The following is a 27,600-nucleotide window of genomic DNA, read 5'->3' on the forward strand; positions in this document are numbered from 1 at the left end:
TGAGTAACGTCTTGTGGCATAATATAGGTCTTTAGTATCTTGAATATTTTTCAAATAATAAAACATTTCCCACTGCAGGCTCCTTTTTTAATATGGGTGATTTGTGCCAGGATTTACTTTTTATAATCTGTAGAAAAAAATTTTTATTGCCTCAAAACTTAACAGTAACAGGCTGAGGGCAATAGTGTCAATGTCTTAAGAAACCAAAGGGCAGATAGTAACCAAATTTTAGGATGCCAAATGACATTCTCCTTTTCTAGTGGGATGAGACCTTAATCACCATAAGGAAGAAATGCAAAGTTTTGGTACATATCTAAAAATCTATGAATTTTAAATCCTAGGTCATATTTTCAAAATTACACACCAAAAGTTTTCTTTCCAGGGTGAAACCTGAATCCACATAAGTAAGGCTAAGTACATGTAAAGACAGATGATAGATAAAGTGTTTTTTGCTTTTTTAAATAAACAAACGAAACACACAAACTTCCACAGAAATCATTTCCATGCAATGGCAATAGCACTACAGCCTATTAAAAAAAAAAAAAAAATCACTTACTTTTCTCCGAGCGTCACCCGGAGGCTGCTCTGGAGTAGAGAAATTCATTGTTGGCTTTTTTGTTTTTTGGCAAGAGATATACACATTCAGAAGAATAATTACTGAACTTAAGATTACATTTATTAATAGAAACTACTTAAATGTCATTACAACAATATGTTACATATACATATAGATACAGAGAAAACAGAAATTCTATAGATTGGGTTTATCTGTGAATCTATTACTTTTAAAATTTTTTACTGTCTAGATATTTTGTGTTTTCTCATTTGCTACAATCTTATTTGTCACTGGCACAAAAAGGGTTCCTTCCACTGACTGGCTGATGGTGAATAAACACATGGTGAGCAAGACTTCATATTCACATGCACAGAGATGTTTAGGCAATCTCTTGTTAATTCTAGGAACTAATTCCTTGGGTTAGTAAAAAGGTAAATATGCTTCAATATGTTAACTACTGATCACTGGCTGGAATGCTAATTTCCTAAAATGTAAGACTATTAAGAAAGAACTCCATGACTAAATTGTTCCTTTTTCTGCAAGAGTAATGCCAAAATAATTTTGCTTTGTATTCAACAACATTTTCTAGATAACCAACTTGCTTATCAGGTGGGAAGAATAATATCATTATTAGAAATATTTTTTAAAAATTTGTTATTCAGACTTATGATTTCATTAATATGTAGTCATGTGGAGTCACCCTCTACTGATGGAAATCGGTGATTTGTCAATTACTCTAATTTTAGTAGGACACAGAGAAATTAAGTGATTTCCTGTGGTCACACAGCTAGTATACCAAAGGCAAAACCTGAATTGAGTTTCTTTTCTTGATTCTAAGGCTGATTCTCTGTCCATAACAGTCTTGTTATTAACAGAATGGTAATATTAATATGATTATAATTCCAGTTAATTCTTATATCCAAAGTCAAGTTTATGAATATAAACAAAGCAGGGTTTTTTTTTTTTTTTCATTGAGCAGCCACAGGATGAATCCAACAGACTAAAGAACAAAGTGTAAATTTATTTCTCTAACATCCTTCCTGATTCCCCAAGGTACTATGAAAATCAATTTTTTGTTTCTGTTCCCAGAGATTTTTCTATTTTATAATAATGTATTTTTTCAATTCCAAAGTAATGTTTTTTGACTTTAATATCTTAATAAATTACTTTAATATCACAGCAACAATTGCCAAGCTTGTCTTCTATTAGAAGTAAAGCTTCTGACATCTGACTGCATGATATAGTAAAATGTGGTTTTGTTCTCTCATAAAGGGTGCAGTAGAGTTAAGAAGAGGGGACCTCTTTAGATTCTTCACCCCTGTTCAAAAGTTCATAAGTTTTTTTGAACAGGAATGATAGATGACATTCAGAATTACAGTAACCAACATCAATCTCTCAGAAGGCTAACAGATTGTGAAAAAAATCTGATTCAGAATCTACTAAAGAAATTTCCAGATTGGAAGAATTCCAAATGACATATTTGTGAAAACACTAGGCTCTAACTAAAAACCAAACGCCCCACAAATGACTTAATATAGGCTGATCTGAATCTCCATGAGTATACATGTTTATGGAGGGTGACATATTTTTAATAGATTTGTTTGAAGCTACACTTTCAAAACAATTTCCTTCAGGAATCTCCAAGAACATGACATTAACATAGTGCCAAAGTTGTAAGTTATTTTACTTTTATTACTGATTCCAATGAAATATCAAGATATAGGTGGGAACAGAATGGCACAGAGAGTGAGGCGTAGGACCTTGGAATGCTTTATTAATTATATCTAGTTTTCATTTTGTTATACCCAAAATAGAACCTAATCTAGATGAAGCATTCTTAACGTTTGTGTGTGTGTGTCAGAGATGGGACCACTTTGACAGTATGATAAAGCCTATGGAACCCTTCTCTGAATAATATTTTTTACATAATTGAAGAAAATACTAAATTTATATTAGAAGTTTATGAAAATAAATATGTAATGTTTTACCCTATCCAATTTTTTGGAGCCCCCAAAATCTATCCACAGAATAGTTGGGAGTCCACAGGTCCCAGTTGAAGAACCTTTGTTCTTTATGTTGATTTGTGGATAGTATCTCCTTATCAGCAAAATTCATTCATAAAACTATAGCAATAAAAGTACTAGTAACTATAAGGTTTTGGTTTTCAACTACTTAAGGACCTTTTAATTAACCAATTAAATTAATCTGGTAAACCAATGATCTAAATTTATCATCTGTAGATACAGGGTTGCTTCTTGGTGCCAACAGACAAGAATGAAGCACTAAGGAGCTAGAAAAGGCACAAAATCTTCTGAGATATGAATCAACTATGGAAACAAAAATATGCAAAACAATTTCTTCCCCTTAATCCAAGATTAAGTTGGAAAAGAGATTTGGTAAATACAGACAGCACTTGCTTTATGTAATTGGACCATGTCACAGGCCTCTATGTTAAGCGATTTTTACATAAGGTATATGTTCCCTGAACAAAAAAGAGTGGGAGAAAGAGAGATAGGAAAGGAGCTGCCTGCCAATGGAGGGAGGGATCTTGTACCTGGTTCAAGGACACATCGGGGTCAGGGACAGAAAAGCAAGAGTAGAAGGAGGAACATGTCAGGGCTGGAGCCAGCTCTATAGCAGCTTAGCTGGAATGAGAAGAAGAGCATGTGGGAAGTAGGAAGGGAGGAGACTCTCAGGAGCTAGATACGGACACAGACAAGAGAGTTGGGGCGCAAGGGACAGACACATAGTACCTAATGGGCAAATGGATGGAATGGGGCAACATTCTCCTTTCTCAAATCTCAAGCCAAGCCCCCAATCCTGATGTACTGGCAGCAGTCTCCTTGTGCTTCATTCTTCTACTTTCACTTGGAGGGTTTCAAATTAAAATAAATATATATATAGGGGTTTTTTTTTGGGGGGGGGATAGGATGGGGGTGGAGGTGTATAATGGTATGGGAGAGAGTTAAGAGGAAGGAATGGAGAAAGAGAACAGTATTATACAGTAAAGTTAACACAGATTTTTTTAAGGAATGTAGATTTTTAAAGAATTCTTTATGTAAAGGTTGAATTTATGTAATATGAATTTATGTAAAACAAGAACTGTCTGTACAGCTGTCAAGGGGAATACTTAAGCTAGTCAATCTTCACCAAACCTTTGGATGGGTCCCTAACTTTGTTCCCCTAAAATCAGTATCTAAAAGACATTTTACAATTGGAGTTTACTTAACGATTTGGCTGAGATAGTTTTTGTAGTCTTAGTAGTTATTATCATGAGTCTAAAGACAAAATGGGAGAAGGTGAGAGTGGAGGATTTGGGGTGGTGAGGGGGAAAAAGGTGTTAAATGAATTGGTTAGTGAGTTTGGGAGTTTTAAATGACTATTACCCTTTTCTGATAATAACAATATTTTCAAGGAATAAACATTTCATTTTTGTTGTTTTGATAACATTTCAGGTACACAAATAAAATCACATGCTCTAATTTCTAAAAGATAACTAAGTGGGCCTAAACATATATTCTGGGATATTTATGGATGTTAAGTTTTTTCATGTCTATAAATACCATCAACTTGAGAATCAAAAGCTTCTGAGAAAACCAAATAAATTACTATAATGAATGATTGTGGTTCTCCCCATGCAAACATCAATTTCTGAAAACTTATTCAAGACAAGTAATGAGAATTCCCCTGAAAGAATGACCAAAGGCTATTCAGTACTTACCTCCAAACAGTTCCAAATCTCTTAAGCCCTCAACAATGAACTTTTCCGAGACCCACCGCTAAAGAAAAAAAAAAAAAACCAAATCCAAAAGAATTAGTATTTTTTAAAACAATAATCCACAACAGTATAGCCATCAGAACAAAAAGACAAAACCAAAAATGACTCAGTTCAGTTAAGACTCATTTAAAAAGTTCTTAAAAAGTTCACTGTTAGCTTCTTAAGTTCACTAAGGACAACAATCTCTTAAATTACTTTCATTTCATCTTTAGAATGGGCCAATTTGATGAAGAATTCTAATTAGAAACATATAGTAGTGGTCTATAGTATCAATTATAGTTTTTAGTCTGTTCTAGATCTAAACCTAACCCTTAGGGTCTCTATTCTATCATTATAGATGCTCACTACTTTCAGTGCCACCTCAATGTTATAGAATATGTTTTTGGAATATGGATGAGATGTTACTTTCTTCACAAGTCGATGGGTGGCATGGATTCTGTCAATACAAAGTTATTATTAAATTAAAAAAAAAAAAGTCGATGGGAATATTGTAAAATGAAACAAGTTAAGCAACAGCATCTTATCTCTACTAGAGTTCTTAAAATATTTTAAGCAGATATTTTATAGTGAGTTCCAGCATGTGGAGTAAACTTGATAGATAAAAATATACTCGACCAGCCTACTTAAAAAGGGGACCAAATTCCTAACCTGCTCATCACTTGTTTAATTTTACTTGAATTAGGAATTACTTGAATTACTTGAAATAGGAAAAGCACTCATATTTAAATGCAATAGTCAAGATTAAATGTCACTCATGAACTAATATCAAAAATTTGGCTGTGGGACATACTTTCTACCAAGCTCTGTACTGAGAAGAAAGAGAAAACCCACATTTATCTATTTTCAGAAAAAAAAGAAAAAATAATAACATGTAAGGTTCAGAAATAAATGACTAGAGTATGGTAATATATACTACTGTCCAGAAGATACACAGATTAATATATTTTATTTATCACTGTGCCTAAAATTTTATCTTAAAATTATATTCATAAATTAGAATAGGCAATGAGGAGACAAAATAATTGCTCTTTATAGATGACATGACTTAGAAGATTCTGGAGAACAAATTAAAAAAAAAACTACTTGAAATTATTAGCAATTTTATCAGAGTTGCAGAAGACAAAATAAATGTATATAATCATCAGCATTCTTATATATTACCAACAAAGTCCAGCAGCAAATGATAGAAAGAAAAATTCCATTTAAATAGTTGTAGGTATTATAAAGTACTTGGGAATCTACCTGCCAAGATAAATTCAAGAACTATATGAACACAAATACAAAACCCTTTTCACACAAATAAAATCAGATCTAAACAATTGGAAAAATATTTATGGAAAGGTCAAGTGAATATAATAAAAATGACAATTTGGCCTAAATTTAACCTGTTTATTCAATGCCATATCAATCAAATTATCAAAAACAATTTATTTATATTATAATTAAATAATGATTTTTATTAAAAATAATAACAAAATTCATCTGGAAGAACAAAAGCTCGAAGGTATAAGGGAATCAAAAAAAATGCAAGAAGGATAATATAGTAGTACTAAATTTCAAAATGTATTATAAAGTGGTAATCTGAAAAACAATCTGATACTGTCTAGGAAATAAAGAGTTGTGAATAGATTAGGTACAAATCACACTATGACTACAAATCTAAACTTTTGCAATAAAAACTCATTATTTGAGAAAACTGCTGGGAAAACTGAAAAACAGTATGGCAGAAACTAGGTATAGACTAACATCTCACACCATATACTAAGATAAGGTCAAAATGGATATATTAATACATAAAAAGTGATATAGGCAAGCTATGAGAGCAAGAAATAATCTATCATCAGATTTATGGATAAAGGAAGAATTTAGGACCAGAAAATATTTTAGAGTATTTAAAAATGTGAAACAGATCATTCTAATTATATAAATTATAAAGATTTTTACAGCACAAATAAAGCCAATGCAACCAAAATGATAAGAAAAGCAAAAAACTGGGGAAAATTTTTTTTGCAATAACCATGTCTGATAAAGGCCTGATTTCTCAAATAGATAAGAGAACTGAGTCAAATATATAAAAATACAAGTCATTCCCCAATTGATAAATGGTCAAAAAATACAATAGGCAATTTTCAAACAGAGATCAAAGTTATCTAAACATATGAAAAAATGCTCTAAATTGATTCAAGAATTGCAAATTAAAACAACTTTGAGGTGGTACCTCCACCTATTAAATCTGGGACACATCCAACCATTCTGGAGAATAATTTGGAATTATGTTGAAAAGGCAACCAAATGGCACAAAACTTTTGATCCAGCAGTATCTCTCCTCTGCCAAGACTCTATGCCAAAGACATCCAAAAAAGGGAAAAGCACCCATTTTCTTTTCTTTTTAATAATAACCTTTTACTTTTCAAAATACATACAAAGATAGCTTCAAAGATTCACTCTTGAATTGTATTCCTAATTTTTCTTTCTACCTCCTTCTCTTCCCTAAACAGCAAGTAATCCAATACAGGTTAAACATGAACAATTTTCTAAAATTATTTCCATCTATTGAAAAGCACCTATTTTTTTTTTTATAAAAACATAAAAAATGGCTGACTGTGATGGCTTAGAATTGGAAATGGAAGAGATGCCTATCAATTGGAGAATGACTAAACAAGCTGTGGTATACGATTGTAAAAGAATATTATTATTCTATAAGAAATGATAAATAGGGTGATTTCAGAAAAACTTAGAAAGACTTACATGAACTGAGGCATAGTAAAATCAGGAGAACATTGTACATTACTAACAGCAACATTGTTCAATGAAGAACTGTAAAAATGATTTAGCTATTCTGAACAATATAATAATCCAAATATACTATCTACCTCTAAAGAAAAAAACTGATGTACTCTGAATAGACTGAAACAAGTAATTTAAAAATTTTCTTTTTTTTTGTTTGAGTCAATACAAAATGACTAATAATTGAAATGTTTTAATCTGATTGCACATGTATGATCTATATACATCTAACTGCTTAGGGACCTAGGAGGAGAGGGAGAAAGAGTTAGAATTTGACACTCAAAATTTTAAATAAAAATGTTTTTTCAAAGTTGCAATAAAATATTTCACCCATAAAAATATTCATTTTGTAAATGTATAACCTATATCAAATTGTTTGCTGTCTTGGGGAGGAGAAAAAATCTGGAACACAAAATATTACAAAAGTGAATGTTGAAAACTATCTTTATATTTGGGAAAATAAAATATTATTAAAATATATGTATTAATATGTTAATATTAATTAATATAATTTAATATAATGTTATATACCTTGAAATATTTATCTTTAAATTTTTAGACATCCAGGTTTATTTATGATTTTTTATAATGACTGCATAATTATAGAATTATAAAAATAAAGGTTCTGTAAAGTTGCAACTTCACTCTATCACTTAGTATTTGGGTAATTCTCAGGTTGCAAAATGGAAAATTTTACAAAATTGCAATGCTTTCTCAAGAAGTCATAGCAAAACATCTGTACTAGGTTAAAACCTAGTAAGTCGCAAAACTTGAAGAAATTTTCAACTTGTGCTTTGACTCAGGTATTCTTAAATTTAATACAATGATGCAGAAAAAATTTCTCTTAATTTACTTCTGTTCTGATTTCTAAAAACACTGAATTTTAATAAGGAAAAAAAGATGAAAGAGATGAGGATTATGTTAGCAAATACACCTGGTAAAAGAACAAAAATTCATTTCACTGACTATAGTTGACATCAATGAGACAGATTTGCTTACTTGCTTTGCCTATTTTCTCATGAAGTGAACACTGGATCTTTTGGGTCTGCCATTCTTCACTTAAAGATTATAAAAACACAATTCTAAATATTATATACATAACTAGCTACAACTTTGTGTATATTGTTTTTCCTAAAAACAAAAATATGACTTTTCAGAAAAAGAAAGAATATTGAGTAAAGTCAGAAGGCTAGAAACACTCACCCTAATTCGCTCTGGTTTACTTACAAGAAAAGACATGGAATCCTAATGTGTAGGCAGGCCTACTTCAATTTGAAGAATATTTTTACAAAACAAATAAACCTAAAAACAAAAAAGAAATCAGATTTCATTAGTTAAATTTTTAAAAATATCTGTTAACGATCATTTGTCAAATATTTGTTCTTTGGATCATTGTACTAGGCCATGGGAAAGATAAAAATTGCTGGAATATAAAATTATAACTTGCAAATATCCATGCAGAGGAACTGTTGATGACAGTAAGACAAGATGTATTGTGGTCAAGAGAATGAATTCTATGTGAAGTATTGGAAAAGATGTATGGAAAGAGAAATTTGCAACTATATAATTTGCTCAAGTGCACGAGAATCTCTAACATTACTCAGACACTAAAAATATCCCCAGTTGAATCAACCAACCAATTAATATGTATTAAAATTATGTGCTGGGCACTTGGGAATACAGAAACAGAAAGAAAACAATTTCTAGAGCACTGTTTCTTGACATAAGGGCAATAAATGAGAGATGTTGTATATGGAAATAACGTGTTAATTTTTCTTCTATGGAATTGTCTTTGAATAAGCTACACTGTCCATGTGTGAACCTATTTTTAAAATGGCTAAATTAAATTTTCTTTAAAAAAAATTACAACTTTTATTATTATCATTCTGTTGGAAGAATTTAGAAATTAACTCTAACGTGATACCCTTCCCTTTTTTAGCTAGGGGGAGATATTTTTTCACTGAAAAAAACTTAGAGCAACTGTTTATATTTTTTGAAGTAATGGACATTCCATAAAAAGGCCAAGATAAAAGTCTTTGTAAGAAAATAAATAAACTCACCAGACAAAAAAGCAAAACAAAACAAAACAAAAATGTGGGAGAGAAGAAGTTAGAAACGCAAAATGACCTGGGACATATATAATACCATATAAGTTATCTATAAAAAGAAATAATCCACTTAGATTCTACAAAATAAAGAAAAAGGATTTTTGTTGCAAAGAGAAGTGTTTTATCTCTGTGCAAATGGAAGGCATAACAGGAAGAGCTTAATTTCTATTTTCTAGAAAAATATTGTAACAATTTGTACACAAAAAAGGAAAAAATTAATCTGAAAACACTGCACTTATAAATTATTAAGTACTTATTTTTAAAATTTTGAAATAAAAAGATGCCACTGAAAAGAATATAGCAATAAATCTTTTCATTCTTGCCCTGCTCTTTCTGGGGAGAAGCAGGATGCAATTTGCAATTGGTGTGTATATAAATGGAGGAAAATTGCTACTTAATGTTACCATCAACCTAGAAATATACAAAAAAGAGTACTTTAAAATGGATCCAATACTAACAATATTATTTTGACTAACATGAGAGAATAAAGAATATGCTCATTTGAAATGATAGACAATTGAAGGATGAGATTACAAGTTACGGGGAGAGAAGACCCTATATATACTGAACTGCACAAAGTATTCCTCCCAACATACATAGCACTTTTCAGATATGCATTATGGTACTGCATCTGATTTGGAATTAAAACTATGCAGAAGAAAAGAAAAACTTTTAAATTATTTCAGAGAAGAGTTAAAGTAAGATATTAACTTGTAAAAGAAAAGGAACTTCATGGAAAAGATTAAAAGAATCATAACTGTTTCATGTAAAGAAAAAATAAAAGATTTCTCTAAGAATCTCTTGTGTCATTAACAATAACTAAAGATAATAGATGGCTATTGCTTAGAGAATGCCTAACAAATAGAAGTATGTGAATGTAATAGAACATTATTGTATTTTAAGAGATGATGACAAACTTACTATGGGAACAGGAAAGACCTAGGTTCTTCTTCAGAGAAAAACACTGAAGTAAAAAAAGCTTCTTCTATCTTAAAGAATCATATTAAATAGTTCCCTGCTCAGAGAGCATTTATAGAAGAACTAAAAAACAGAATTTTAAAATCAAATGAGACACACTTAGGAAAAACTAAAAATAAATAAAAACCAGCCAAGAAAAAGTTATTTTATTAAAAATAAAATAAAAATTTTAAATCAAAAAAATTATGACTATGCAACTAGAAAAGGAGATATAGAGTCTCAAAGATAGAAATAATTCTTTGATAATTAGAATGGGCAAGGAGAAGCCAGTGGAGCTATGAGACCAAGAAATAACAAAACAGATTATAAAGAATGAAAAAATAGGAACAGAATGTGAAACATCTTCTAAGAAAAAATAGATCAAGAAGAGAAAATATAAGAATAACCTGAAAGCTGTACCAAAAAAAGAATCTTGACACAATAATGCAAGGAATAATTCAAGAAAATTGTCCTGGAGTGACAGAACATAAGGGGAAAAAAGAAATAGAAAAAATTTACCCATCATTATCTCAACAAGATCCTTTATGGAAAACACATAGGAAAATTACTGCCTAATTTCAAAACTCCCAAATCAATGAGAAAATTTTGCAAGAAACAAGAAAACAATTCAAATATGCTGGAACTATATTTGTACAGGAGTTAGCAGCAGCCATATCTACCAAAAATCAAAAGAGCTAGATATGTGGCTAAAAATATCATATCCAGCAAAATTATCCATAATCTTGAATGAAAAAGAATGGATATTCAACAAACTTGCAGATTCCAGGACTTTCTATCAACCAAATTTGAACTCAATAGAAAATTTAACATATAAGAGCCAATATCAAAGATCAATTTCAAGGAACTTAATATGGAAAAATTATTTATGTTTTTTACATGGAAATATAAACCATATATTTAAGATGAACAACATCAATAGAGTAACTCGAAAGAAAGATTGAGACAGAGTTAAAGTAAAATAGTGATTATGTTACACAAAAAAGGTGCAGAGAAAGAATAGACACAGAGGCATTGAAGCAAGAAGAGGAGCTTGTAGTTCTGAAAACCTACTCACACTGGGAATGGGTTAAACAGGTAACACTACATATATATCATGAAGGGTATAACACCCTCCAAAATCAATAATGAAATAAGGGGAGAGGGATGGGAGGACGGGGAAGCAGAAGGTAAGGGAAGAAGACAAGAGAGGGACCCATGGGTGAGAGAAAGATAAGTATATTGTAAGGCAAGTCAAGGAGTAGAATTAAAGCAAAGAGTTAGGAGGAAAAGGAAAGGTAGGGGTGTGTGCATGTATATTCATACATATATATATTTATATATCTATGCATAAATATATTTTTGCTTAACTATAGCCTACTTGGGGAATATGTATGTAATTAAGAGGGGAATGAAAGGGGAAAAAAAGAGTAAAGTAAAAAAGGTACCCAGCAGAGAACAAAGAAGGAACAACCTACAAGGAAGTAAAGATAGACACTCATGAACAAATATAATTTCTTTTACTATTATATATCCTTTCTTGAATTGGTAATTTACTGTTATATATTTTGAATCCTCCCTTTTTTTCTGCTGGGCACATGATAATGTTCTGTTCTGTTTTATTTTGTTTTGTATTCCTTTTTTCTTATTCTTTTAAAAAATAAAATAAATAAAAATTTAAAATTAAAAAAAATTATGACTATGCATACATTGAATATTGATATGAAATGATTCAAAGTGAAGCAGAACCAGGAAAGGAATATACATAATGACTATAACTTTGTAAATGGAAAGAACAATAACAACAATTTAAATCGAATGTTGTAGAATTATGGTCCTGAAAGGAAGTGAAGGAAAATGTATGGCCCTCTTTTTTTTGCAGAGGTAAGAAACAATGGTAATGATAAGACAAAATATGCTACTGGATTTTGCTAATTTGCTTTTCCCCTATTTTTCCTCTTTTATTCTTTGAGAATGGTTCAATGGATGGGATGAGGAAATTAATGTATTGAATAGTTAAAATGACACAAAAAGATAAATTTTTTTAAAAAGATCTGAGAATATAATAAGAAAAATCTATTGGATTAAGAATAAGAACTAAGTTAATAAAAAAAATTTACTAGAATTCAAGTCAAATTTAAGGAAATAATTCGTGACAGTGATGTTTGTTTCATACTGGATTATTTCACCCTAAAAAGATTACCAATTAGCATGTGCAAAGATTTATTTTTAAAGGGGGGAAAAATGATATTCACCTATGAGATGGCTTAAAGTAGTTTTCCCTAAAGACTGGTAATTCCAGCACTAGATAACCTCTAAAACTCCTCACAGATAACAGATTCAATAAAATTTCACAGGACATCACATAAGATTTGCATAGTCAAACCCTCAATTTGGAAGTTACAATGAGAGTATTTAATACACTATGGTTTGGTAGGCTGTTACAGAAAACAATGCCTGGTTTACTGAGTGTTTAAAAATTAGTCAATTTTCAGGAAAGCCATTGTATAAAAGTGATTGTTTGCTAAGAGAAATATATTCCTTGTTATATTATTAAACATGCCTTGACCCTGTGTATTCTAAATGGGGAGAGAACTGGAATGTGAAGTACTAGTGCTAAATTTCTTTTTCTCATTTTTGAGTGGACATCTCTATAGAACTAGATTTCTGACTTAAAAATTAGTGAATCTCATGTACAATTCAGGCCTGGAAACTAGATTACAGGGTCAAAATAACTAATGCGGGGATTCTTACCCTGGATCCATAGATAGTGGATACATTTCAGGGGGCCTATGAGCTTGGATGGGGGAAAAAAAAATTTACATCTTAATTTTTACTAGCCTTTGGTTTCCTTTGCAATCCTATGCCTATGAATTTTATTTTATGTACATAAAAATATTATTCTGAGAAAGGGCTCTTAGGTTTCACCAAATTATCAAAAAGGTTCATGACACCAAAAATGTTAAGAACCTCTGAAATACAGTAAGCCTAGATGATTAAATCGCTCAGAGCACAAGCAAAGATGATGCAGTATTCGGATACAGGTTTTCAAGTTGCCAGCCTTGTTTCTGATAAGATTTTTCTTCCCTACAATTTCTTTAGCATTTGCTACAGAGATAACTCAAACCCAGTCTCTAAGGATTTTCCTTGTTCCCCCATTGGTTCCTCCATTTTGTATCTTTAATAAATCCCTAACCTCTCACATCCTCTTCTTAAACACTTTAATTATCTTGCATATTCCTTTGCTCTATTGCTTTACAACTTTATTAAGGAAACAAGATTAAACCTTAGTTTCCCAGTATATCACAAGGGTTTTCTTCTCTGGTTTCTTTAGTCTTTTGTTCCTACTCTCAATCCAGAAAAGCCACATTCGTGACCAGTCAATTGATAGGGCAGGATGATAGGAAGAGACAAGCATGAGGAGTGATGATAGGAGTCCTAATAGTTTTACAAACACGTCCAATTTAATTGAGAATATGAGACATAGAAATATGTATTTTCCAGAGATTATCAAATATCTTAATTTCTACATCTAATAGCGTTTTTTCAAGCTTGATCTTTTGGAAATTTTGTTTCCTACCCCCCTTCTTCCTGAATGCTCATTTCGTTTGGCTTCTGTGATAATATTCTCTCCTGGTGATACTAATGTTTGACTACTTCTAAATCTCTAGTAGATCTTTTATCAATCTTCCAAAGGTACTTTCTTGGACCCTCTTTTCTCCAGCTTTATACTCTTTTTCTTGGTAATCTCTTCAACCCTCATGGGATCAATCATCAGCTTTGCTTAGATGACTTCAAAAACTCTATCAAACAACCATCTTTCCCATGATTCTAATTCCATGCTTAGAATGTTTGCTCTTATGATTCCCACCTCCTGAAACCCCCACCTCCCTGGAAGGAACAACAAAGAGTTTTGTTGATTCCCAATTGGGAATTGGTAATTTGTTTTTACTCACCCCTACGAATCACTTTATATTTATTATATATACATCCTCTATCTGAAAATGTAAACATTTTATCCCTTGGTAAAATATAAGCTCCTTAAGGGCATGTTTGTCCTACTTTTTGTCTTTTATCTCCAGTGCCTATCATGGTGGCTCAGCAGAGAGTAATGCTTGATAAATGCTTGCTGACTTAATGATGTCTTCTCTCATCTGTTCAATTGTTGACAAGAGGTCTTCTTACTTCTCATTTTACCTGATCTTTCCCTAAGCCCATTCCAAGCAAAATGTAAGGTAACTGAGGGCAGGGATTGTTATATTTTAGTCTTTCAACAGAATCTTTTATTTAGCATGTTCTTAAAGATTTGCTGAATTAAACTATGTAAAACTGAACATTATATTCATCAAACTGAAATTCTATTTGAATATGAATCTATAAATGAAAATAAGAAACAGGAATTGGGAGACCTGAATTTTAATCTCAGCTATTGGGAATTAGTAGTGTGAATCTGAAAAGTTAGTTTCATTATCTATAAAATTAGGGGCTTGGAACAATCTCTAGATTGGATACTCTTTCCCTTCCTACATCTTTTGATGTCTGATGAGGTGAAAAACTTTTCAATTTACTTTTTTGTTTTAAAATGAATTCTATGCATATAGGCAAAATCATGCTATTCAGATTTACTGTAAATCAAGTTCTCCATCATATAACTATCTACAGATCACAAAACTCAAGAAAACTAAGTCATGGAAAAAATTTTTACCGAATTAATAGCCAACATTTCTAAAGTTCTTGATGGTTTACAAAGCACTCATTTGATCTTTACCTTGGAAGTTAGGAGCTAATGTTATCTCATTTACAGATGATGAAAATAAGGTTGAGAAAATGTGTATTTCCCCAGAGCTATTAAGTGTCTGAGGCAGGATTTGAACTTAGGTTTTCCTTACTCTAACTCTAGTGCTTTTACCTATGTTATCACTTGGCTACTTTTATTACTTTCCTGTAATAGGTTATTAGTGAAATAAAGCATCTCAAGAATAATTTAACTAATGGAAGTTTGTCACCTAGTTACATAATGTAAGGAGAAGAGTCTAAGCCTATAGTGACAATTAATCTGCTATCAATTTAAATGCATAAGCCAAAAGCACATGGTTAATAAAAGCAATCTTTGATTCCAAATCATGAATTCTTTCACATTGGTTTATCAATGATAACAAACTGCTACTAATGGAGCTGTTCTCACTCTCAGTGGTCAATAAATATTTACTGAGTACTATATGCTAGGCACTGTGCTTAGCACAAAAGAAAGATAAAAAGATAATTCTTAACCTTGAGGAGTTCAAGACATAATTAACAGAGGGAAAAAACATGTAAATATCGATGTATAAACAGTATAAATAGTAAATAATCAACAGAGGGAAGAATTAAACAAAATTGCAAAAGGCTTCCTGTTGAAGGTGATCCTTTAACTGGGACTTGAAAAAAGTCAGGAGGCAGAGATGAGGAAGAACATTTCATGCCTGCATGACAGCCAGTGAAAATAATTAGAATTGGGGCACTTAGGTGGTGCAGTGGATACAGCACCAACCCTGAAATCAGGAGAACCTGAGTTCAAATTTGATCTCAGACACTTTATACTTCCTGGCTGTGTGATCCTGGGCAAGTCACTTAACCCCAAATATCTCAGCAAAAAAAAAAAAAAAAAAAAAAAAAGAAAGAAAGAAAAAATAAAATAATTAGAATTAGTAGACGGGAGTCTTGTTTGAGGAAAAGCAAGGAAGCTAGTGTTACTGAATCAAAGAATATAAGGTGTAAAATGACTGGAAAGGTGATAGCAAGAGAAACTACGTTATGAAGGACTCTGAACAACAAATAGAACATTTTATATTTAATCCTGGACGTGAAAAAGACACACAGGAGTTTATTGAGTCCTATAGTTGGACCTTTAGGAAAATTACTTTTGACAACTGAGTGTTGGATGTTTTAAGAGTGAGGATCTACTTGTGGCAGGTCATCCTTAGGCATTAGCCAACATCTCAGGCATGAGGAATCTCCTTCATGGAGGGTATCTGTGGTGATTTTCTTCTTTTTAATATAATAGTTCTTTCTGCAAGAGAAGATTTCTCGGGGAGGTTTTCTGGAGGCAGCCTTAGTATCAGTTCAGATCAATAATTACTCCAAATGCAGCCAGCTGGTAAAAATACAAATGTTTATTTCTCCTCCCAAGTCTTGTCTCTTTCGTTAGGCCTGGATAGCTGGATTCTTAGAGGCCTATCTCTCTGCTTGGTTCCAAGAGCTCTTGCTGCTTTGTCCTTTGCTTCTGCCTCTGCTTTCTTCAGCCTTCAATCCAGCTCCATTCTTCATGTAATTCTGCTGAAATCTGTCCGAGAGCCTCTGTCTGTTTCTTTTATACAAGAGAGGAATTGTGGGATATGAGAGAGAGGGATTATGGGTTTTCTCCCATAGTGCTCTCTGGCCCTAAGAGTTTCAAGGCAGGTGTGAATTCACAAAGTTACAAAGTTTACTTTATGAATCTCCCATACTTGTGAACTCCAATGAGTAAAGATGTGAACACAAGCATTGTATTAATTAGTTCTACTTAGTACCTTGTTCCAGGTTCTGGCCCAAAACATCTTCTTGTAAGATCAGATCAATAATCTATCAACTCTAATGAGTTAGCAGTTGGTAAAGATTCCAACAGGTACCCAAGGTCGCTATTTCAATTTCCTGCCTGTATGCCCTCTCTTGGTCTTTATCATGTTCCTGAACTGGGTAATGTCCTCTTTCTATCCCCTTTTCAGCTTCTTTTTATGTATTGTCATCTTCCAAAAGATTGTGCTCTCCTGGAGGGTTGCCATTCATTGCATCCTCAGGGCTCAGCTTGGGGCTTAGTACACAGCATATTTATTGATTATGTCAAGGATGATGCCTGGGTAGTGAGTCCAGGGGTCTGGAAGGATGGCAGTGCTCTCGACAGCAATAGGGAAGGTTGAGAGGGGGGAATCTTTAGGGAGAAAGATTTTAACTTCAGTTTTGGAGATGCTGAATTTAAGATGTCTATTAAGACGTAACTGACAATGTCAAATAGGCAGCTGTAAATCAGCATAGAGATTAGGGATTAATAAACAGATTTGAGAATCATGAAGATGATAATTGAATCCATGAGAGCTTATGAAATCATCTTATGAAACAGTATAGAGGAAAAAGAGAAGAACAGACATAGGCCAGAGGAACAGTCATGATTAAAAGGAGTTACCTGGATGAAAATCCAGCCAATAAAAATAAGACCAAAAAGCAGCTGTCAGACAGTGGAAGAATCAGGATAATAGTGTCCTGAAAACCTAGAAAGAAGAGAAGAAAATAGGATGATTAGCAGTGTCAAAGGCTGCAGAGATCACAAAGAATTGAGATTGAGAAAGGGCCATTGGATTTGGCAAATAAAAGGTCATTGTTAACTTTGGAGAAAAAAATTTTGGTTAAATGAAAGTTAACAAGAGTTAGAAGAGAGGACATAGAAGCACCTGTTATAGACAGTCTTCTCAAGGCACACAAGACAAGTGAGATATGGGGTAATTATCAGAGATGATTGGTAAACATTATAGTCAGATCTAAAAAGCGGACCTCTCTGGAAGAACACATGGCTTCTAGCTTGGACTTCAATTTTTTCACTAACTGCATGCCATAAATCTTAAATCTTTTTAGAATATTCTGATGTATTGACAGTCTTGTTCTGGAAAAAAATTATATGTTGAACATCGCTGATCTTATCAGCATAGTCTTAAGGTTACTTTCTAGAAGTTCACTGCTAGCAGTCAGACAGGCTGTTTCAGATTAACTTGATCCAGGGATTACTAGGTTGAGTTGTTTTAGTCATATCCAACTCTTTGTGACCCTTTTGGGGGTTTTCTTGGCAAAGATATTGAAGTGGTTTGTCATTTCCTTCTCTAGCCCATTTTACAGATGAAGAACTGAAACAAACAGGGTTAAATGAGTTGTCCAGGGTCACACAGCTAATTACGTATCTGAGGACAGACTTCAATTCATGAAGATAAGTCTTCATTCTAAGCCTAGTGCTCCATCTGCTATACCACCCAGCTGCTCCCAACAATTAATTGCATATAAATTTATAAGAAGTTACTTAGAGATGTTTATAAGAAGTTATGCATATGTGAACTCAAAATTCTCTTTTAGCACTAAAAGTTTATGATTCTGTGGTAAATGAATATACCATATTATACCAATAGAATATACCATAAGGAACAACAAAAATGAAGATTCCAGAGGCATGGAAAGATTTAAATGAATTGATGCAAAGTGAAGTAGAAACTGAAAAACAATATACACAGCTATAACAACGTAAAGAGAAAGAATAAGAGAAAAAAAGGAAACAATACTATAAAATGAAAATGAGGGTTTGGCATCAGCAAAAAGCTGAGAAATTGTACCTTTTTTCTTTTGCTGCAGAAATGGGAGGCTATATGAGTGTGGAATATATACCAGCAGATATTAATGTGTTGGTTAGCTTTGTTGATTTTTTTCCTTTTCCTTTATTTTAAACTTTAAAATTTTTAATAACTAGGTTGAGGAAAGGGGAAAAGAAGGCACATATTTGGACATTACTATAGTGTAAAAGCAAAAGATATAAATAAAAATTTCTTTTTGAAGAATTTTCAAATTTTTTTCAAGAATTCTATTATTCTTTGGGAATTTGCTGAGTGGTTCTATTAAAATCTGACACAAGCAGGTTCTTAAAAAAAAGCATTCTTTACAAAATGCTGTTCCTCCATATTTTAGGACCAGTATAGTTTCATATATTCATTTCTAGCAAAAAGGAATGATATTCTATATAAACAGAAGCTTTGTCACTTAAGTTGTAAAAGGGTGTGGAGTTACTGGCTAATCAAAAGCCAGCACCTGTGTTAGTGCCAAGACTCAAGAGATAAAACTGCTCTCACTTCTTAACATTATTAAACATTACTGAGTGTCTACTAATGTATTATTGCAGCTATAAAGAGCAGACAAGAACAATCCCAGTTTGCAAGAAGCTTACAATCTGAGGAGAAAGGATGCATATAGAAATGACATATAACAATATATAGTAGCAAAAATTGCCAAGTGAGACTTCTAAATAATAGTATTGCATATAGGATTCAGAGAACTTAAAGGATCGTCTAGAAGGCTTCAGGAAGGAAGGGGAAGTTATAAAATTGGGAAAGAAGATAGGAAAGGAAAGATTACTTCAGGAAAAAAAAGTAATGAGAAAAATTGGAAAAACAGGATAGGGCAAAATTGTAGAGGATCCTGAAAACCAGGCTAAAAAATTGGAATTTTCTTTGAAAGAGTCACTCAAGGATTTTTAAGAAATATATATATATATATATAAACAAAGTGAAATTTGGAGGCTGTATTTTTGGCAGTTGTGGAAAGGATGGATTTTAGAGGGAAGAGTCAGAAGGCTATTTTAAAGTGGTAGTAGGAATGTAAAATGGGAGTAGTACTATATATTAACAGGACATTGTGAATAACTGGATATAAGTTCATGGGAGAAGTCAAGATCATGGAATATAGAACAATTTTAGATGTTACCCAATCCAATCTCCCATTCAATAGAAAATTCTTTTATATAATATCCCTGACAAATGATTATCTGGCCAGTTTGAACATATTCATTGACAAGGAGCTCACCATTTTGACTATTCCATTACTGAGTAGCTCTGATGATTATAAGACTTCCCTCATGAGTAATTGGGAGAATGGGGGTACCATTGGCAGAAACAAGACAGTCCAGAAGAGGACTTGACAGCAATACATCCAAGGAGAAATCTTCTGCAGACTGTGAAAGATGAGGGAGGACCACTTGGGTTGAAAAGAGTTGCAAATTTGGCATTCATCTAAATAGAGTTGAAGTCATTAAAGAGTGAAATCTCTTAAGAACAATAATCTAGACCCACAAGGATGGAAGGCTGAGAACTGAGCCTTGTGATACACCCACATATATGTTTTGGGAGGAAGTAAATATAGCAAAGGAAACAGAAGAACCAGAGAGAAGTAGGAAGAAAGCCAGGTAGTAGAGGGCAAAAATGTAAAATGAGAAAAGCAAAGGAGAAGTGGGAAGACTAACAAGCTACAGAATGCTTTAAAAAAAAAAAAAGAAAAGAAAAGAAAAAAAAAGAATTCTTTTTGGACAGGTTTTTAGACTTTTTTGTCTTTCTCTGTGTTAGCTTCAAGTACAGAAAATTCTTTCATTGTATGGGCTACTAATGAAAGCTGTGCATTAAAACAAATTGCAATTGCTCTGCTTAAAGGGTATATGTAGCTCTGATTGGTTCAGCAGGGCAAAGTTGCCATGAACTAACCGACGATGATGTTAGATGAACTAACAGAATCTTCATTTGAGACAGGCAAAGGATCTAAGGCAGGTGAATTATCTCTTTTTGGTTTCCCCATCGCTCTTATTATTAAAAATATGAAATAGTAAATCAGATGAAAGTGCAAATAGGACACTAAGGAACTATCTTAATACCCTGAAGAAAAAAGAAGGATGAGTATAGAGGTGTTCCTACTGGCCCGCTGGGATATTATGTCTAGTTTTACACCAAACAAACTAGGTATAAATTCCCAAATTTTTTGCGGAATAAGACTGTGGGGCTGATGTCAGTCCAGGATGCTGGGTTCAATTTCAGAAGAAGCAGGAGTTAACTCCTTTGTACGAGGGAAACACTTTTATTACATTCAAAGGGAACACTATTTTGGGGAAAGAAGGGAGCAGTCCTGTGATGTCATGGGGTGGGAACTCCAGAAGAGGGAGGGATTTCCTTTACCACACATTTGAGAAGCGGATGCACAGAGAGGTTAGGTGACTCGCCCAGTGCCACACAGCTAGTTCGGGTAGGAGGCAGCATTTGAACCTGGGTCTTCCTGATGCCAAGGCCACCTTTTCACCGCGTCTAAGGACACATACGGGGTAACTTTTCGGAGAGGAGGGATCGCCTTGTTAGGGTCCTCCCGGCTTTTGGGGTGCCCCCTTCACGAGCCCCGAAGCGATGGCCCCAATCCCAGGTCTCCCGGAGGCCTCGTACCGACCCCCAGGACCTGGCTAACTGGGAGGCGGCCTAGCTCTTTCCTCCCCGCAGGCCGCGGCCCTCAGAGACGGGAGCCCCGGGGGGCAGAGGGAGGCACCGGCCGCAGTCGGACAGACGCGGCCGAGGACGAGGCCCAGGCGCAGGCGGCGTCATAGGCGACGCAAGGCTGAGCCCCGGGCCCACTTTGGCCCCCCGGCAGCCCCGTCCGGCTGGTACCTGGTCCTGAAGTCCGCGCTCAGTCAATCCTACTCGGGTCTTCGCTTCAGCCGTAGCAGCTTGGCCGGTTGCTGGGAGGAGGATTGGGGGGGGTTGGGTGGAGGCCGTAACGTGACATGCGCAGTAGAGGCAACGCGGCTCGGGGGCGGGGCAAGAAGCGGAGCGATACGCAGACGCCTGACCTGTTCGGGGACCTTTCGAAGTCTTAGTTTACAGCCTGTCGGCACCTGAACTAGGGCGAGGCCGTCGTCCTATATTGCGCATGCGTGCCTAATACCCCTCCCAAGAGTAGACTGTTAATTCCCATACCTTGCACTCTTAAATCTGAGGAATGCAACATTTAAAGGTTCGGAAGACCCACAACTGAATGCTCCCTCCTTTGTTTACTAACTGGGCAAATCACTTGATAAAATCGGTTTCATTTGTTCAGTCGCCTTTCACTGCTGTATAGGCAAACAGGGTGACGTGACTTGTCCAGGGTCACAAGGCTAGTAAGGGTCCGAGGCCAGATTTGAATTTAGGAGGCTGTCTTCCTCACTCTAGGCCAGGTGCTCTAATCCTTCATCATCTAGCTGCTCCGGAGAGGGCTATTGTAAGGCTCAAATGAAGAGGCACCTGTGGCTATCAAAGCCATAAAGCCCTGCATAGGCACAATTGTAATAGTATCACGAATAACTCAGGTTTTAAACCTGGCCATTGGCATAGACCTTTCAACACGGTATTAGAGTGGATTTCTTTGTTTTTTCCCTGGTCACCGACTTTGTTGACAATCTGGCTTTGCCAGGTCTTGGAGGTGCAGAGTTGGGAGTAGTTATTTGCCCTTAGTTCAGGAAGACTACCATGACATCAGATGCTGAAACCATGTCATGCAAGTGAATTGGATTGAAGTGAGGTGGGGCCCTGCAAGGCCTCACTTTTCCCTCCAGAGCCATCTGGATCCAACTGGCGAGATAGAGATCAGGATGATTGGAAATGGCCCTGGACGAAATAAGAGACCTTGGCCTTTTTAAGGGACAGTCCTCTCCCTAAGAGAGAGCCTGGAAACAATATCCTCCTCTCTCAAACTTGCTAACTGCCTCCTTCCAGCTGTCTCTACCAGCAGAAGGGAGTCTGCTTCAAATGCAAATATTACCCATGTTTAGAGCTTTTCACCTAAAAGTCAGCTTTACAGTCAGTCAGTTCCACAACAGTGGAATAGGCTGTTGCCCTGTAAGCTTTTCTCTAACGCTTTCACCAAACCATGAGCATCCAAACCCCCTCAGATAAGACACCATTTTGTACCATCTTTCAGTTTTGGCCATCTTTCACAATATGGTAAAAATAAACTGTTTAGACTGCAGCTTGTGAAGAACACTTCTCACATTTGGGAAAAACTTACTTTCCTGCTTCCCAGAAAGCTTAATTCAATATTAGGCTCCAATCTGCCGTTTACAGGGAGTAATCTGGAGATCACAAAGCTGTCTCTCATATTTGTTTGACAGAAAGGCAGTGGGGTTTGTGTGTGTGGGTGTGTGTGGGGGGAGAGGGTGTTAGCTTTCCCACTAACCATATGACAAGAAATAACCATTTCTCCAAGTATGCGTTTTCTCAACTGTAAAGGAGACATAATGTTTGCATGACCAACTATGCATAGATGTCAAAAGGAAACTTTTGTATAAATTGTAAAGCACTATATAAGATTAAATATTTTTAAAATTAATGCTTCTTTTACTGGAAAATTCTTTAAAAATCAATTAATATATGATTTTCTTAGCCCCTGATCCTGAGAATAAGATTTATGTGAGTCAACTTTTATTTTAGGGAATGGAGACTGTCTGATGATAGAGTGGTTTCAGTATGGAATTATGAGGACAAGAAACCAAATCATCAAACCAATATTTGATAGCTATTTTCTCCAATCCACTGTCTTTCATCTGAAAAAGTTATTCCTTTTTATATATAGTATTATCGTGCATTTGGGGTCATGCTTTTCAACCTTTGTAATTTCTACCTAGTAATTATTTATTATCAGCTTTGATGCTATTGTCTAGTACTATTCCCCATTTTAAGATATGATTCTGAAATTTTAAGATGGAGAAATTAAAGCACAGGAGTTGTGAATTGTGATAGAGCAAGACAGCAGCAAAGCTTAGAGTAGAAGATAAGTTTTCTGATAAATGTAATAAAAGTAGGATTAAGGAAACTTGAGTCTAATCCTTGCTACATAATGGCAGTAGGAGCATGAGCAAATAAAAAAAAAAAAAGAACACAACAAAAACTTTCTGGGCCTCAGTTTCCTTATCTGTAAAAAAGGATTTGGCTAGATAATGTTTTAAGTACATTAAATATTTTTGTCAATAATCTATAAATCTATGAGACTGTGCTCATTATAAAAGACATATTTGGCTGGCTTCTAGAATGATATTAAAAAATTGCATTTATAGTAGAGTCCTGGACTTGTAATCAGGAACATCTGGGTTTGAAGCCAACAAATACTATGTGACAATGGGGAATAATAATAAACATTTATATAGTGCTTTAAAATCTACAAAAAGCTTTACAACTATTCCCATTTGAATCAGCCAAGAACCTTGGGAGACAGGATTATTATTCCCATTTTACAGATAAGGAGACTGAGGCAAACAAGTGATTTACTTAATCAGCATCTTAATCAGGTCTTACTCTCCTAGTACTTACTAGGCAGTAAGTGAGCTGCTTAGCTGCCTCACTACTTAGTATCTCTGTCTCCATCTGTAAAACAAGAACAATTACTAGCTTATAATTACTGTAAACATCAAATGAGACTAGTATTTTGTCAATTTTGAAATATAAAAATGAGACACCCTGTATTTAAATTCATAAATATGCATGTATATATGTGCCCAAAATCATTGGGCATGGGGGTAAATTTCTCTACTAACCAATTTTACATATAAGAAACTGGGGACAAAACAAGAGATCCAGGTCCTGCTGAGATTTCAAAGATTGCCATAGATGGTATGGCATCTCAGTGCCAAAATGGATTCCTTGTTTACGACTTTGTAGTGACTACTTCAAAATATTTTGAAATCATATAGATTTTAGTGCTTAGAGATCATGTAGCCCATTCTCATTTAACAGATGAAGAAATTTAAAGCTTGCCCAAGGACATGAAGCTAGAACTGTGATAAGAATCCAAGCCTCTAGGTTCCTAGTTAAATATTCTTTCTGCTTCTACATTGCCTATCCTGACATCCTACCATAATCTCCCAAGAACATTTTCTTTTCCTTGTGATAAAATGAATTCTTATCTTTGATGAAATACACTGCTCCCCCACCATTTTCATCCTCAAAAGTGAAGCACAAAACAGATTCATAAGTCATCAGCATAAATTTTCCAACCAGGTAGTTTAAAATATCTTTGTCTCCCGTTTCCATTGGTCCCCTTTAACATCCCAGCAGCTTTTCAAGCACATACAAATGTCACTAAACTATGGGACCAATGGTTAAAAAAAAAAAAAAAGAAAAAAAAAGAAAAAGACAGCCAAGCTGGGATTGGCTAGGCTATTCAAGAATAGTCTAGAAGTAAAAACAGTGGCGTGTTTTACTTAATACTTTAAGATTAACAAGGCACATTATTGCTAAAGTCTGAAACCCTTAAATCAAAAAGAAAATTTTACAAGAAACAAAAATACCCTAACAATTCAAATATGATGGAACTACAATTAGAATTGTACAGGCTTTATCAGCAGCTATAATGGGTCCTGGAATATTATAGATCAACAATCAAAAAAACTAGGCCTATGGCCAAAAATATTAAATCCAGCAAAATTAGGTATGATATTGAACAGAAAAAAAGATATTCAATGAAACACTTAGATTTTCAGAATTTTGTCTTGAACAAACCTGAAAATGTAACATGTGAGAGTCAACATCAAAGACTAATTTCAAGAGATTCAAAAAGAACATATGTTTATGTTTCATTATGTGAAAATGTAAATCATATGTCTAAGATTAACACTAGTAACTGGATAGTCCAAAAGAAAAGACTGGGGCAGAACTGAGTATGATCTAACTCTAAAAAGCAAAACCATCTAGGAAAAAGTAAAAATAGTAATTATACCATGCCAATGAGTTGCAGAGCAAGAACTGACACAGAGGAATTAGATCGAATGGGGGAGGGCTGGTAGTTCTGAAAACCTACTCATAGTAGGAATTGTTTGTTAAATAGGGAACAATACGTACATACATACATATATGTATATATGTATATGTATATGTATAAGTATACATCTACACCTACCCATTCCCATACCAAGAAGGGTATAGCCCCTTCCACACTCCATAAATAAGTGAGGAGGGAATAGAATAAGGTAGGATACAGAAGGGTGTTTAAATTAATGGGAGTGAGATAAAGTATGTAGATTAATGAGATGGGATAAAGACAGAAGGATGGGGGAGGAAGATAAAGGAGGGAGGTTAAGTAACAGCAAGGCAAATTAAGGAGCAGAACTAAAGTAGAATAGTTAGCAGAGATAGGTACGAAGAGATATATACAAATACAATAATAATGATCAGGAATACAATTTATTAGGGGAAAAAAGGACTAGTAATCATTGATCTCAAAGTCAAACTTAAAGATTCAATCATGAGAGAAATCTACATTATGTCAGCCATATTAATAGTTTTAGATGCATGTCTATGTATGTATGTATATGTGTATATATATATATATATGTGTGTGCATATATGTATGTATATAGGCTACAGTTAAGCGTAGATATATTTATGTATATACATACATACATAACATATATACATAAATATATCCATGCTTAACTATAGCTTGTTTGGGGGAAATGGGAAAAAAAAGAATAAAGTAACAAAAGTATAGCAAAGAACAAAAGAAAACTTGCAAGGGAGCAAAGAAAATATGGACAGTTTTGAATGTAATGTCTTCTATTATTATATATATTTATATATACACTTGAAAGGGAAATTCTTACATATTTTAAATCCTCCCTCAGGTGCTGATGGGCATATGACAATTTCTTCCCCCTTTTTTTCCTTTTCTATTTTGAATTTTCTTATTTCTGATAAAAGGTATTTTATATACTTTTCATTTGATCTTGTGAGAAAATACCATTTTTCTATTTCCATTTTACAGATGAGGGCATTAAGCGCCAAAGAAGTTAACTTGTTCAGTCACAAAGTTAGCAAAGGTCAATAAGCATGATTTATATACCCAATTCTAACATTCTACTTTACCATATTATCTCCCGAATCAGAATTTTGATTGATTTTATCTTAAAATCACACAATTAACTCAAAAATGTATTGTCTAGAGTGTGTAGAGCATTGTTTGGCACTGACAGAGATACAAAATTTAGATAAGACATGCTCACTGCTCTCATAAAATTTACAGGATCCTTCGGGGTAGAGGAGAAAGTGGAAGAGTAAGAAAAACATAGATTATCATATTATATGCCTCATGTCATTGAGGTGAGCCTGAATGTTTGAAGGCTATCCCAATGTACAAAAGCTCTGGTAGGTTATTACCAACTTGGGAAGGCTTTAAATGACTATAAGCTCAGTGAGGTTTTATCTGAAGATCAATGGAGCTATTTTAAGAAAGACTAATCACTGGGCTTGGCTAGAGAGTGATAAATTTTTCAGTTACAGCAACTCTTAAAGACCATCTACTATCAGCTGGGTCACAGGGGATCTTGTCAATGGAGAGTACCCACACCGATGAAATTACAGATCCCTGGAGTATTCAACTGCAAGGGTATTATCAATATGAAATAGAGAGCTATGTGAAATTTGAAAAGTTTAATCCTTCTTGGGGGAACAGATGACGTTTGGTGAAGGAGATTGTTTCTAAGTTGGAATAAAGAACAGGAATAGGCAGAAATTGAACAAATGAAGAAAGGAAGCTATATGCGCATACATGACGAGTTTGGCACAAACAACTCTCTTATGTCTGAAACTTGCTCATCAATGTAAGATTGTTAATATATACAAATATATTTAAGTGCCAAAGCTCATATTCTGAATACTTTATCTTATTTCCTTAAGCTTGACACATGAAATCAAAATCAAATGATAGAGTCATTTTCTGGGAAAAAAGTTAGCAGTAATTTGAAAAAAAAATATGAAGAGAAAAAGCAATTTTAAAGGATGTAACCAAGTATGGACAAGTAGTCAAAATCAGCAAGA

General features: G+C 34.0%; 1 protein-coding gene across 6 annotated transcripts in view; it reads right to left on the minus strand.

Annotated features, from left to right (window-relative positions):
- Positions 1–26,083, minus strand: part of STRADA (STE20 related adaptor alpha) — a 40,805-nt gene extending 14,722 nt beyond the window's left edge. Inside the window, exons 1-5 of one of the 6 annotated variants that reach the window (XM_051994996.1) lie at positions 21,424–21,520; positions 17,382–17,466; positions 8,349–8,423; positions 4,278–4,335; positions 557–585 (exon numbers count right to left, since the gene is read on the minus strand). In XM_051994996.1, the coding sequence (XP_051850956.1) occupies positions 557–585; positions 4,278–4,335; positions 8,349–8,360 (99 nt within the window). In that variant the 5' untranslated portion in view covers positions 8,361–8,423; positions 17,382–17,466; positions 21,424–21,520. Of the gene's footprint in view, positions 1–556; positions 586–4,277; positions 4,336–8,324; positions 8,424–17,381; positions 17,467–21,423 lie in introns of those variants that run through there. The other 5 variants (XM_051994993.1, XM_051995000.1, XM_051994995.1 and 2 more) reach the window with 5 other exon arrangements.
- Between the last annotated feature and the right edge of the window lie 1,517 nt (positions 26,084–27,600).

The sequence above is a fragment of the Antechinus flavipes genome, chromosome 4 (assembly GCF_016432865.1).
Source record: "Antechinus flavipes isolate AdamAnt ecotype Samford, QLD, Australia chromosome 4, AdamAnt_v2, whole genome shotgun sequence".
Lineage (NCBI taxonomy): Eukaryota > Metazoa > Chordata > Mammalia > Dasyuromorphia > Dasyuridae > Antechinus > Antechinus flavipes.